Genomic DNA, 14,228 nt, shown 5'->3' with positions numbered 1-14,228 from the left:
GGATTTGAACTCAGGGAGATGAGTCAGAGTACTCAGAGGTTCCTCTTTGTGTGACAGGTTAGTTGGGGTTTCTGCCTCCTCCAGAGCTGGTTCATTTAAATTTTTCTCTCTAAACAGAGAATCCTGGGCCGGGATCTCAAAGGGCACTCAGAGGGCATCTGCTCCACCTGTGCCCGCCCTAATTTATAGATAAGGAGACTGAAGCCCAAACCAGGGCCTCCAACTCTTAACACCCGAGAGAGCCCCTTCCACTGCCTCTGTACTTCTGGGGATGAGCAGAAGAAAGGGTCAGACCTGTTTGGTGAATCCAAGCGGTGCCACCAGCTGGCACATTCAATCAAGTGACCAAAAGCCCCCTAGTGCTTGCTCCTTAGGAGTGGAAGTCCCGAGTGCCATCCTGGTCAGTAAGCCAATGAGACTCATTAGCCAGACTGTGTATCATATATTTTTTGTTTGGTTGGGTTTTTGTGAGGCAATGGGGGTTAAGTGACTTGCCCAGGGTCACACAGCTAGTAAGTGTTAAGTGTCTGAGGCCGGATTTGAACTCAGGTCCTCCTGACTCCAGGGCCGGTGCTCTATCCACTGCGCCACCTAGCTGCCCTGACCGTGTATCATTAGTAACACCTCGGGTTTTTGGACCCTGTGATCAAAGGATCCAGACTTAGAGTTGGAACAGATTCCAGAGGTCAGCGGCATCTTTACAAAGGAGGAACTAAGGCTCAGAGAAGTTAAATGACTTACCCAGGGTCACACAAGTAAGCTAAGCTTTACAACAGGCATCCTTTGACCCCTGCGGGAGACTCAGTGACCTCATTAGTATGATGAAATAATTGGACTGTCTTGGGAGGTTGTGAGCCAGCCCCCTCCCCAACCCCCCTGGAGGCCATAAAAGGATTAAATAAAGTGTTAAGTAAACCTTGAGGCCTTCGGCAAATGCCGTCAGTATTAGTAGTATTAGTGTTAATAGCAGTAGTATTAGGGATTCCTCTTCTGGCATGGCTCCCTCTAGATGGCTTCAGAGGTCTGGGACTTCAAGCTCTGGACTGGATGATTCTTATCAATTCTCAGAATGGCCAATCCACCATTTATTGATTATTGTTTATCAACATCTATTATTGCTGTTGTTAGCATCACAACGATTATTCAACAAGGCTAAGGGCCTTCCATGGTCTAGGCACTGACCAACAATGGCATGCAGTCCCCCAATCCTACAAGAATGGGCCTCAGTGGCTCTTGGGAGCCCAGTCCTTTCTTGGCCACGGTGCTGCCTACAGCTACCAAGGTGGTTGGACTGGGCAGGACAGGCGCCTTTGATCTCTGCCAAGGCGCTGTTCCCAAGTGGGGCAGGCGATGGGTAAACAGAAGATCTCTGTCTCCAGGTTGTTAAACCATCACCATTTATGAGAAGAATGTTTACTTTCAAAGGGAAGTTAATCTCTCTGCCTTGGGCGGCTCCTGGCCTTGGCATCAGCCAGGGAGGTAAGAGAGGCTGGGGCAGAGGAGTGTTTTGGCAGCCCAGCCGAGGAAAGAGCCGGGTTAGGCCAGCCTCAGCCTCCACCTGACTCAGCTTCAGTGTGGGGCCTGGCAGCCTGGGGCACCCCCTGGATGTTGGGGGGCTGCCTGCTGAGAAGCAAGGGGGCCTGGCTGGGCACTGCTGGAGTTTCTTGGGGAGCTTGGCCTGGGGCAGGGGGGAATGTGACATAGTGGATAGCATGCTGTCCTGGGAGCCAGGACACTGGGCCCTAATCTGCCTCTACCATGAATCCTGTGGGACACTGAGCAAGTGGCCGATCCCTCTGAGAGCCTCCTGAGCCGTAGAATCAGGGCCATTTACCAGGTCAGGGCTTCTTAATCCTTCCTGTGTTCCCGACCCCTCGGCCGCAGTCTGCTGAAGCCCATGGACACTGTTCTGCCACGTGTTCAATGCATAAAAGCCGATACCTTGGAGGAGACAGGAAACCTATCCCTTTGGAATAAAGATGTGCTTTCCCCCCATCCTGGATCCCCTGAAAGCCATCTTCAGCCCCAGCAAGGTCTTTGGCTACCATATTCAGAACGCCTGCCCTCGATCCGGCCGAGGGATTCTCCCGCTCTGATATTCGTAGAATCCCACCTATGGGCTGAGAGGGAGGGGCCTCAGACCCGTCTATTCCAACCCCCTCGTTTTATAGCTGCAGGTCTAGAAAGACCAAGGGACTCCCCCAAGTTACGCAGGCAGAGGACCCAAACCTGGGTCTCCTTGGACTGAACCCCCTCTAGGCTCTGGGCTAGCCCCGCCGGGCTCATCGTGTGCTGCCAGGCAGTGCGGTCACCAGGAAGAAACCACTGTGGGCTTTAGAAGTGGAACTAGAAGTCAGGAGATGTTGCCACATTCATCTCTTTCTAAAAAAAAAGCACGCCTTTCCTGTGTGGCGGCTCTCCCAACCCAAAGCCTCCAGAGGTTCTTTTCGTAGATGATGAGGGGTCAGAATGCCAGCTCGGTGTCCGGGGCTTGGGGCGGGAAGAAGCTCAGGCCAGGCTGGATGGGTGTGGGAAGGAGAAAGGCTGCGAGGGGACCGAGTCAGGAGCACAGGATGGCAACCACCCCCGGCGTGACTCAACAAGGATGAGCTGACCGTGTCCAGGGGAGGGTGACCAGGATGGGGGAGGGCCTCGAGTTCTTGCCCAGTGAGAATCAGGAGCAGAAGCGGGCAAGCTGAGAGCCCCGTTCAAGGATTTGGAGGGAAGTCCTGGGGAGGAGGTATTAGACATTCTGTCTGGCCCCAGACCCGGAGGCCCACTTAGGCAGTTTGGCATAAAAGACAAAGGCCCTCACCTTGGGACCTGCAGCCAAGTTGGGAAAGGGCTTCCCTGGAGGCCAGAGAGCCACTGGGCTCCTCCCACTGGACAGCTACCAGGGCAGCCCGGGTGACCCCTTTGTGTTCTTGGCCTGGCCTGGACCAGATGGCCGAGGTCCCCCCCCCCTCAGCTCTGGTGTCTTTCCACTCCAGCCAAAGGTCAGCCATGCTTAGCATGAGGAAGGGGAGGTGCTCACAGGGGGTCAGCGGCCAAAGAGGGCAACAATTCTCTGTGATGATAAAGAAAAAACAAAGATGTGGGTGATCCCTTCTCCTGTGGCTTCCCGGCTCCTATGATGAGACTTCTGGGGGCTGTGGAGGGTCCTGTAAGTATCAGCATGAGCAGTGAGGGATAGTATGGAGAATGCTGCTGGGCTTGGAGTCGGGAAGGCCTGGGTTTGAACCCCACTTCCAGCAAGTTAGCTCAATGACTCAGTATTCCTGTGGCAGTGAGGTGGCCCAGTGAGGAGACTGCACTGACTGCCACACGGACCTCTCTGGGCTTCCTCCTCTGCAACCTCCTTCTAGCTCTGAATCAAGGCTCCTGTGATTTATGAACCAGAGGAAAGACCCAGTCCCTGCCTCCGGCAGAGGGACTGTTTGTTATTTCCCTTATTCTGGACACTGGGCCTCTTCATGGAGCCCAAGATTCTGTTAGCCCCTTTCTTATCTCCCATATCACATTGTCAACTGGAAAAGATCTGGGGGTGGTAGTGGACCACAAGCTTGCCTTTCCCACATGAGCTACAGTCTAACTGCAAGCCATCTGGCTCTAAATCCAGTGCTATTTCCTGTATGCTGTACAGCCTGGTCAAAAAGTCTGTTGTCCCCAACTAAATTCAGCAGACATGTCTTCTCTATGAAGGAATAGAACCCCAGCTTCATGCCTGGCAATAGAGATACCCTTTCTATTGACTTGTTTGGCCTTTGGGGGTAGAAAAAAAACCCAGAAGGAGTTTGCTTGTTTCCTGAGTCTCATCTGACTCCCACCCACTCAGGCCGAGGAAAAGGGCCCTGAGCCTGGATCACATCACTCCCCCTTGCTGAGGGAGCACCCTCTGATTTGGTTCACAAGCCAGAAGATTAAGGAAGCTGGAGGTAGGAGGGCACCAGGGAGCAGCTGCCCTGAAGCCTGGCCACACAGGAAGCTGTGTTGTGAACGAGATTAATTTGCTGATTGTCCTTTTACAAAACACCCCCCCCCAACTTTCTTCCCACATTTGGTTTTATGCTGTGAGACCCCAGCCTGTTCCAGGAAACAAGGGGACAAGGGGTGTGTGTTACATGCGTGTGGTGTATTTTCTGTGTGTGGTTGTGTGTGTGTGTGTGTGTTGTATGTGTGTACGTGTGTGGTAGGAGGAGGGAAGAGCAGAGGTCAGCCCTAGGCACTAGAGAGACAAACCCTTAGGATGAAGCCCAGGGTGAGCCCACTTGTTCTAAGGTTCAGCCTAGGTGGGTGGTCTGCCTTGGGAAAGGAAGTTTCCTTCATGAGAGTGAATTCTAAGGAATGTTACAAAAAATAAAAGGTGAAGGAGAAGTAGAGATAAGGCTGAGGCCGCCAACCAGCCCCTGCTGATAGGGTCGGAGAGAAAAGAGGAAGGGGCTTGTAATCCGGCCATTTATGGAACTCAGTAACTGTTTGCCCAAGGTCAGCTTTAGGGCAACCTTTGGAACTGCCTGTGGGGGCAGGAACAGGCCGAAGGCTAAGCAGGTGCCCTCCAGGAATGAAAGAAAAGCAGGAGAGGGAAAAGGAGAGAAAAGAAGAAAAGGAGGAGCAGCTAGGTGGCGAAGTGGATAGAGCACTGGCCCTGGAGTCAGGAGTACCTGAGTTCAAATCCGGCCTCAGACACTTAACACTTACTAGCTGTGTGACCCTGGGCAAGTCACTTAACCCTCATTGCCTCACTAAAAAAAAAAAAAAGAAGAAGAAGAAAAGGAACTAGAGCCAGCCTCCCTCCCAGCCTGGAGGCCTTCACTTGGTCTGTGTCCTGGATCCCTCCACCCAGTCTCCCTTTGGCAATTGGGGAAAGCCTGTGCACCAACCCTTCTCAGAATGTTTTAAGGGGCATAAAATCCAATCCAGGACCACAAAGGAAACCGAGTCAGGGAAAATAAAGATGGCATATTTTCCCCCCAACAAAGTTCATAGAACCCTTTCCCTGAACTCTGTCCACAGGCTCCTTTGGAGTCTGGGGACCCTCAGCTAAGAACCTTGCTCTGTCCCCCGTAGTGGAGAGTGGAGACCTTGGCTCTGACACTTACTAGCTATGGGACCTTGGACAAATTATTTCATCTCCATGAGCTTGCCTTTCCTCATCTGTGATGTGGGAATCTAGTAATCCTGCCATTTTCCTATCCAGAGAGGTTGTACAGTGCCTGGTACACACACAGTGGTGATTAATCAAAGTTTCATGAATGAATGAATGAATGAATGCCTCAAGGGATTTGGGAGATAGGACTTATAGACCTTAAGGCACTATAAAATGGGAGTTATTGCTATGATAATAATGGAAATGAGTGGCTCCCAAACAGTATCAGAGAGCCCTAATGCTTAGCCCTTGGCCCCCTAAAGTCAGGGGGTAGAATGCAATGATCTCTGAAGTTCTTTATGGTACTAAGAAATGATCCTTGATCCTATGATCCCTTGAACTCCATAGGTAACTGGAAAATCCCAACATTCCCTGGAGCCAGAGAGGAAGAGGGATGGTGGGCAGTAGGCCAGTTGAACTAAGGAAAACTGGGTCTTTCTTCTTTTACAGGAATAACATGGGGCAAAGTGGTCTCCCTCTATGCTGTGGCAGCAGGCCTGGCTGTGGACTGTGTGAGGCAGGCTCAACCAGCCATGGTCCACACCATTGTCGACTGCTTGGGAGAGTTTGTCCGGAAGACGCTGGTGACGTGGCTCAAGAGGAGAGGAGGATGGGTAAGTGTGTGTGCTCATTCTTATTTCTAGAAAAACAAACCCTGTAGAATGGAAACAAAGCCAACAAAATCCCCAGTGGTTTTGTGGAAGGTGGGAGGGGGCGGGGGAATAAAAGGATCAGGAAGTCTGGCCGGTGGCAGGACTACCTTGGTACAGCAAGCAGGTGCGCAACAGGCCAGCTCTCATTGTGTTTCACTTCTGACTTCTGGCAAGCTCTAAGTCCAGCTCCTAAAATCTGAGCGGGCTCTTCCTTTCTCCAGGCTGAGCTGTAGCTCTCTGGGCACGGACTTCCCTCCAGCTGAGGCCCCCACCCGGGCTGCCAGCTGAGTCCAATCTCTAACGAGAGATAATCATCTCGAAGGCTTGCACAATTTCCTCCACTCACGACCCTCTTCTCAGGCCAGGACGCGATGGTGTTGAGCTGGGAAATGGAAATTTCCCCTCCCACTGCCTGAGGGGTCAGGGTCTGTCCAGTCGTGGCAAACGAGGATCACAGTGTGAATTCCATTGGAGTTGTATTGGCCAAACAGCCAGAGACAGCATCCTGGACCAGTGCTCACTACCTCTGGGGTGTTAGGCAAGTCCCTTTCCCCGTCTGAGACTCAGTTTCCTCACCTGTACAATGAGGGTGTTGGACTGGATGATCGCTCAGTTCCCTTCTAATTTGAGATCTGCAATCTGGTGATCTTTTCTTACTCACTGCTGTTTCAAGCTAGGGACACGCAGTCAGTCAATAAGCATTTGTTAAGTGGCCGCTATGTGCTGGGCCCGGTGCTAAGGGCTAGGGATAAAAAAAGGCAAAAGACGGGTATGAGAGGCTTTGAATGCCAAACGGAGTGTTTTCTGTTTGATCTTGGAGGCAGAGGGAGCCCCTGCAGTTCACTGAGCAGGGCTGGGGTGAGGAGGAGTAGGGTTTATTGAGTAGTAGAGTGACATGGTCAGACCTGTGCTTTAGGAAAATCACTCTCGTGGTTGAATGGAGGCTGGACTGGAGTGGGGAGAGACTTGAGACAAGCATACCCTCCTCCAACCCCCAGCAGCTATGGCAATAGTCCAGCTATGAAACTGGGGGCAGTATGGGGCGGGGGAAGAAGGGGGAATGTTAGAGATCTTGCAAAGGTGAAGTTGACAGGCCTTGGCCACAGATTGGATATGGAGGGTGAGAGACAGTGAGGAGTTGAGGATGAGGCCCTGGTGGTGAGCCTGAGAAACTGGGAGGAAGGTGGTAGCCTGGGCAGCAACATGGATGTTCAGTACTATCCTGGGCTTTCACTCGAATAGAGGCCTTCCAGGTGAGGAAACTCCCTCCACCAATGCAGGTGAACACCTTCTCTGCAATACAGAGCACAGAGGAATGAAATTATTTGCCCAGAGTCACCCAGCCAGGATTGCCTGAGGTTGAACTTGAACCCAGGGCCAGCTCTCTCCAGCACCCTATACTGCCTCTGCCTTGTTACACATACCTGTTGGTCCATGGGCTAGTTAGTAAGCAGAAAGCTGGCCCAGTCAAGACTCCTGGCCAGAATAGGGGAACCCTGGGTGTTGATCCCAGAGGCCGGTAGGTTCAGTTGTCTTCAGAGAGAAGGGGAAGAAGAACCCTGCCTATCGCATGCCCTGCCGCCTGGGTTGGTTACAAGGCGCATCATGCAAAGCAAAGAAGCTGGCGGGTTCCTCGAGGGTCAACAGGAACTGGGCCCCACAGGGTTTCACACCCAGGGCTGGCAAACAAAGGGGCAGCTGGAGGAGTGAGTGGGAAGACAGGGACCCTGGGCAGACTCGTTCATCCTCTGTGGGAGCCTGAGGCCCATGGCTGGAAGCCCAAGCTTCAGGGAGGCCGGAAGCAGAGGCCAAAGTAACACCGAGGCAGACAGGGGTGTCAGGTTCAAGTGCAACAGATGGAACCAAAGGGACAAAAGAGAGGAGGAGCGGACACAGGGGATGCTTTGAAAGTCACACCTTCAAGGGGGCAGCTAGGTGGTGCAGTGGATAGAGCATCGGCCCTGGAGTCAGGAGGACCTGAGTTCAATTCTGGCCTCAGACACTTAACACTTACTAGCTGTGTGACCCTGGGCAAGTCACTTAACCCCAATTGCCTCACCAACCCCCCCCCCCCAAAGAAAGTCACATCTTCAGAAGCAGAACAAGCTGCCCGAAATGGAGGCTCCTGTTTCACGCCTAGGCCTCTTGTTCTCTTCTGTTATGGACTGGAAACGCTCATTTTATTCCTCAGCATTTGTTAAATTCAGAATAAAAATAAAGTCAGCAAATGGAGCTTACAGTGCCCACCCCTAGGAGTGAAGAGGGTTTGGGTCTGATTCACTCAGCCTCAGTCTTCCTCTGCAGACGAGACCCAGAGAAATAGTCGTTTGCCCAGGGTCACCCAGCTAGGAAGGTGTCAGAGGATTTGAACCCAGGTTTTCACCTGAGCCATCCTGCACAAATCCCCAAAGGAGGCCACTTACCTGACCCCTGGATGCGTGGGTGGAGATGAAGGGCTTGGCAGCCTGGCAGCTGAGTAGGGACCCCACCTTCCTTGGCCACGCCCCATCATTACCCAGGATTTCCCTGTGCTCATCTAGAATTCCCTGCCCATTCATGGTAGGGTTTCCTCTGGGCAGCCCCTCCCAGGGCTGAAGGTTGTCCCTGGGAACTACAGACAAAGGGACCCCACCCGTGGCTCCCCAATTATTGCTGACGGTGGCATCATGCCCTAATAAGGCAGGGAAAATGAGCAGAAGCGGTCCCTGAGCCTTGCCTAAGAGGCCGCCCTCCTGCCCGAGAGCTCCCATGAGGAAAGGTGACCACCATTCCCAGTGGACAGTGGCCGGGAAAAGGGGGACAGGATTGGTCCGGCGCCCCACCTTGGTGACATAGCATCTCTGTCTGGGATTCTGTCTCTGTCACAGTTTCCTCACCTGTGAAAGCAGGGGGTTGGGCTGCTCTTCTCAATCTCTGCCCTCTAGTAGCAGGGCCCCGAATGTGGGGTATTTTGTTGGGCCCTTGGGGCTTCTGGGCTCCTGCTTGCTAGGTCAGCAGGCCAATCACAGAGTATTTCTGGAGTCCGCTTGGCACTAGGGGCCGTAGATGTCTGCAGCTCTGTCCCACCCCGGCCCCTGTAAAGTGGCGCCCCTTCGTCAGCAGAGCTGGGGCTCTCCCAGACCCGCTGGGGTCTCTGTCAGTCCTCTGAGTACCCCTAGGCTCACTGCTGCAGCTGGGAGGCCTGGGCCCCCCGGGGACGTGGGGAAGGAGGAGGGGGCACAGGAGGCAGCCTAACCCCTCCTCCCTGGACCTCTGCTCACAGGGGCCTCTTCATCCTTGCCCGGGTTTGCTTCTGCAGACCCTCCAAGTGAGGGCCACAGGCCGGTGAAGGGGTGCTAGGAAGGAGGCCGACTAGCTCCCCCCAGGACCCATGATGGGCCTCCCTTTGCCTCTGCTGGGCCCCATAGCCTACCCCAGCTCCCAGGAGGGTGTGGACCACCTGCATGGGCTTTCCACACCTTGGACGCCCTCCTCCCCAGGAAGTCAGTTCTCCCAGGGGCTGGCACCTGGGCCAAAGTCCTGGATGCCCTGGCCTGCCCTTCCCTAGCCACCTTGCCTGCGGGGGAGGGGCCAGCAGGCCTGGCTCCTCCCCGGGATTGCCCCTGCACAGCTATGGCAGATTGAGGCCAGGGGCCTCAAGGCTGGACAAAAGTACCTCCTCTCCAGCTAGGGAACCTTGGCCAGCCTCCAGGAGAGCTCATGCCAGGTCCCTGCTTTTCCCTCCCACCCTTAAATATATTCACGCCTGCTCTGGACTTTCCTACTGGTGTTGGTGCTGTGGCTGAATGGGAGAGTTGCTAGGGCGTCTCTGGGGCCTGGCCTGCCTGAGGACTCACTGGCCTTGGCCCTGGCCCTGGCCCTGGCCTGGAGCTAGGCTGCTTTGGACAGGGTTCCCACTGGGGCTCTGACATGGACAGGCTTAAGAGCTGCAGGACCACCCCCTAACCCCCGGACCCCTGGGTCATCCTGCCCGGTGTTAGCAAGAGCCAAGACCCAGCCCTGTCCCGTTGCCTGTGTCCAGGTCAACAAAGCTACCTCCAATGGAGGAGTATTTTTATTTCGTGCTACTTTTCAATATTTCTACTTGAAAAAATGTAACATATATTTTTCTTCACCTCCATTTCCAAATCTACTCCCCTTCCATCCCCAGAGAGCCATCGCTGGTAACCAAGAATAAAAGCAGTTCAGCCAAGTTGGACCGTATGCTGTGTTTCAGGCCCATAGTCCACCACCTCTCAAAGGAGGAATAGAGATGCCTCTTTTCTCCTTCAGGGCCATGCTTGCTTTGGAGGAGGATAGATGGTGCAGTGGTTAGAGTACTGGCCTGGACTCAGGAAAACTGGAGTGCAAAGCCAGCTTAGATACTTATCAGCTGTGTGACCCTGGACAAGTCACTTTACCTCTGCCTGTCTTAGTTTCCCCAACTCTAAAATAAGAGTCATACATAATAGCACCTGGTGGTTGTGAGGATCGAATGAGATAATATTTGTTCATTTATAAATATATTTGAACAACCTTATCAAGCCCTCACTTAGCACAGTGTAGGTATAGTTATAATTCTCTGGCATTCAGGTGTGATTGTTCTGCTGTTGTTATTCTTTCCATTGATGTAATTTTAGTTATTGTGCATCTTATTTTCCTGATTCTGCTTACTTTGCTTGGTATCTACCCTGCCCTGGGATTCTGGGAACTCGTCACATTCCTCACTTCTGGTAATAATATCCAATTCCCCAGTCAAAGAGCACTTACTTAAGAAGAACTTTTTTGTGTGTGAGGCAATTGGTGTTAAGTGACTTGCCCTGGGTCACATAGCTAGTTAGTGTTAAGTATCTGAGGCCGGATTTGAACTCAGGTCCTCCTGAATCCAGGACTGGTGCTCTGTCCACTGGGCCACCTAGCTGCCCCCAACTCTGTCAACACTGATATTGTCTCACATTGTACATCATGTGGCAGAAGCAGAAGTCCCTGTCCTAAGTCCCACTGGGTCTGACTCAGCACCTCCCTGGAGCCTCACAGTCCAATTCAGCCCCTGGTCTTAGGACCTCGCCCCCATTCCCTGAGGGGCTTTGTTATTATTATTGTTTAATCTGTCACCTAAACTCCATTCCCAACACCCAGCCCTCTGCTAAAGCTGCTGCGAGATGCTGGCAAGCTTGTCTCTACACAATGGGATGAGAGAGCCAAGCCCTGGGCTGCCGGGAGCCAGCCACAGGCGTCATTTAGCAATTTACAGGGTGTGGAGATGCCAGAGCAGCTGTTCACAGCCACGGAGGGGAGGAGGAGAAGGGTGGTTGGCAGGAGGCTGGAGGAGGAGGCTCTGAGACTGTCTCAGCTAATGGGTAGGGGCCAAAGTGTGGTCAGGGGAAAGAGTGATGGATCGGGGGCCAGAAGGCTTGGGTTCAGATTTTACCACTTCAGGTAAATCATGGGACTGCCCTGGGCCTCAGTTTCCTCCTCCCAGCTCGGGAGCTAGGATTCTAAAGAATACCAGAATTTCTAGGTTGGAAGGAACCTCAGAGACCCCTCTGGTCCAACTGGTGCCTGAGCAGGAATTTCCTCTTGTTGGCCTCCCAACAAGAGACCATCTACCCTCTGCTTGCAGATCTGCAGGGATGGGCAGCTCACTCCCCACTCGGGCATCCAGTTCACATAGAATTCAGCAGCTCTGATTAGGAAGGTTCTAGTTTGGACTCTCCAGGTGCCTCACTTCCTTGGCTTGCCAGCCCTTCACGCACTTGAAGACAGACTCTGCGTCCTCACTCTAGGTGCCCACCAGAGCTGGGATGGCATAGTTACAAGCCCCCTCCAGGCAGGCCTGGTCTGGCCCGATCTCATTTGCTCCAGCCCTGAGCCGGGAAGTGTCTGCTCCGTTCTGCCCTGAACACTTAACTACTTAAGACCTCACTGGAGTTCTTTGTGAGGTGTCTGGTATCAGCTCCATTTTCCAGAGGAGGACCCAGCGACTCAGACAGATTATTTGTTCCAGTGGAGATCTAAACCTAGGCCTTCCCACTTCCCACTTCAGCTTCCTCCTCACATGCCCCCATGTCCCAGCCCCCCTCCCTCCCAGCAGGAATTCCCTCTAGAGCCTCCTGAGAAAGGATCAGCTAGTGACAAGGAGATCACTATCTCCCAAGGCTCTGGTGCCTTTGGGGATGCTTTTTTTTTTTTTTTTTGGTGAGGCAATTGGGGTTAAGTGACTTGCCCAGGGTCACACAGCTAGTATTAAGTGTCTGAGGTCGGATTTGAACTCAGGTCCTCCTGACTCCAGGGCTGGTGCTCTATCCACTGCACCACCTAGCTGCCCCCCTTTGGGAATGCTTTTAAAGGAAAACCCACCTGGTCTATGGAGGGACCTGGCCAAGCCAGGAGCGTCAGCTGCTGCTCCCGAGCATCTTCCTGGGCAGACCATCTTCTGGGAGTCTCCTAATAAGTGGCTTGTTTTCTTTCCCTTATAGGCAGACATCATGAAGTGTGTGGTGAACACTGACCCCAGCCTTCGATCCCACTGGCTCGTGACCGCTCTCTGCAGCTTCGGTCACTTCCTGAAGGCCATCTTCTTTGTCCTGTTACCAGACAGATGAGTGCCCGGTGCCCCCTAAACCTTAGGGCCGGGTCTCCCCTTCCCCGGCCAGAGCAGGGCTGCCCCTGCGCATCCTGGACTCTGGGGATGGGAAGAAGCAGAGGAAAGTGCTTGTCTCTCCAGCAGGGAATGCTTGGGCCTGGTTCTAAAATGTCTTTCACTTTGGGAATAGGCAGCTATCTCTGCCTGGGAGCAAGCCTTTGAAGGATCTCATTTCCCTCCCTAGTGGCAGAGATGTCAGTGTGAGAGCAAGGAATTCTGGGAAGCTGCTGGACCAGCTCCCCCCCCATGCTCAGCACTCAGCTGCATTTCTCTAAACTAAAAAGAGACTGTCTCCTCTGGCTGGTCTCTTGTTTCTGCTCCTTCCTGTGGTGTCAGTGGTCAACCTTCTCTTTTTAAAAGCCATCTATGTCTCCCCTTCCCTTTGCCCCCACACTCAATCAGTGGCAGGTTCTCATCACCTTCCCTGGGACTTCTATAACTCAGTCTCCTTGACTCCAATCTCTCCTCTCTTCATCCCTCCTCCAGAGCGCTGACACAAGGCTGACTGTGGCACTTCCCTGCTTAAAACCCCTCCGTGGCTCCCTAGTGCCTCTAGACAATTCCCTGGGCTGGCTTTTGTTTCTACATCACAATTATGCGCAATTGTCCAGTGAACCTTTCCTTTGCATAAAGAACATCGGTTAAGAAAAATGAATTGACATGAAATTAAATTAATTAAATGTGTTTGCTGCCTTGTGCAGCATCTGCACCTGTTGTCTTCCTCCACTCCAAGAAACAGAGGGAGGGACATTCCTTCATCTCTTTCTTTTATGTGCTTAGTCATGTGATTTCCCATCAGGCTCTCTGTTCTCTGGCCAGACTGGGCTCCTGGGTCATTCCCCAAATCCCCCACCCACATGCACTTGCACAAGCTGTACCACAGTGTAGGGAACACACTCCCTCGTCACTGCCCCTTCCAGGATCAGTCCTTCCTAGCCCTCCCCTCCCCTCCCCCTTCAGCAGTTACTGTTCTCATTCTTTATTGACTTTGTATTTATTTATCTGTATACATGTGGAATTCTCTAAATGGAATGGAAACTCCTTGAAGACCAGGACTGCTTCACCTTTGCCTTTCTACCCCAGCATCTAGCATAGTCCCTGGAACGTGGTAGGCACTTAACAAATGCTTGTTGATTGACTGATTGACCCCCACGATTCCTAAAACTTCCTACCCCTTCAGATTATCTTATATCTCGCATTTACTTCTCCGGGTGACTTGTAACTCTGAGTAGAGTGTAAGCTCCCTCAGGGCAGGGCTTGTCTTCATTCTTCTTTGTGTGCTTGGCACCTGGTAGCTACCTAATAAATGTTTGTCGAATGAATGAAGCCAAAGAGAAGTCAGCCCTGTCCTCCCCCCACTGTCCTCCAAGCTGGTCCTGATTTCAGTCTGCCAGAGGTGCACACGACTCACCCACTTTTGAAAACTCTCAGCCAAAAAGATGTTCGATCCTCCCCAGTGAATTTAGGAGGGGAGGGCTCTGGCCCAGTGAGCTTCCAGTCTTTTAAGCCTCAGGCTCGGCTTGCTTTTGGAAGCAGGCTTTGAAATGAGCAGGAGTGAGGAAGGGTACAATGACTGTGGAAGAAAGGCGTGGCTCGGCTTGCTTTTGGAAGCAGGCTTTGAAATGAGCAGGAGTGAGGAAGGGTACAATGACTGTGGAAGAAAGGCGTGGCCTGCCGGGCATTCTTGTCGGGGAGAATCAGTTTTGTGGACTGGAAAACATTCTGGTTAGGACTTTCTTCCACCCACCCCCTTCCTTGCTATATTGGAAAAAGGTTTCCTGATCTAAAGATGTGTGTGTGTGTG

General features: G+C 52.7%; 1 protein-coding gene across 1 annotated transcript in view; it reads left to right on the top strand.

Moving 5' to 3' along the window:
* Positions 1 to 14,228, top strand: part of BOK (BCL2 family apoptosis regulator BOK) — a 33,612-nt gene extending 19,384 nt beyond the window's left edge. Inside the window, exons 4-5 of the mRNA XM_043998725.1 lie at positions 5,597 to 5,760; positions 12,258 to 14,228. Of these exons, the coding sequence (XP_043854660.1) occupies positions 5,597 to 5,760; positions 12,258 to 12,383 (290 nt within the window). The 3' untranslated portion in view covers positions 12,384 to 14,228. The remainder of the gene's footprint in view (positions 1 to 5,596; positions 5,761 to 12,257) is intronic.

The sequence above is a fragment of the Dromiciops gliroides genome, chromosome 3 (assembly GCF_019393635.1).
Source record: "Dromiciops gliroides isolate mDroGli1 chromosome 3, mDroGli1.pri, whole genome shotgun sequence".
NCBI classification, from domain to species: domain Eukaryota; kingdom Metazoa; phylum Chordata; class Mammalia; order Microbiotheria; family Microbiotheriidae; genus Dromiciops; species Dromiciops gliroides.
Note: the sequence above shows the minus strand (reverse complement) of the source record. Positions and strands in the feature narration are given on the sequence as shown.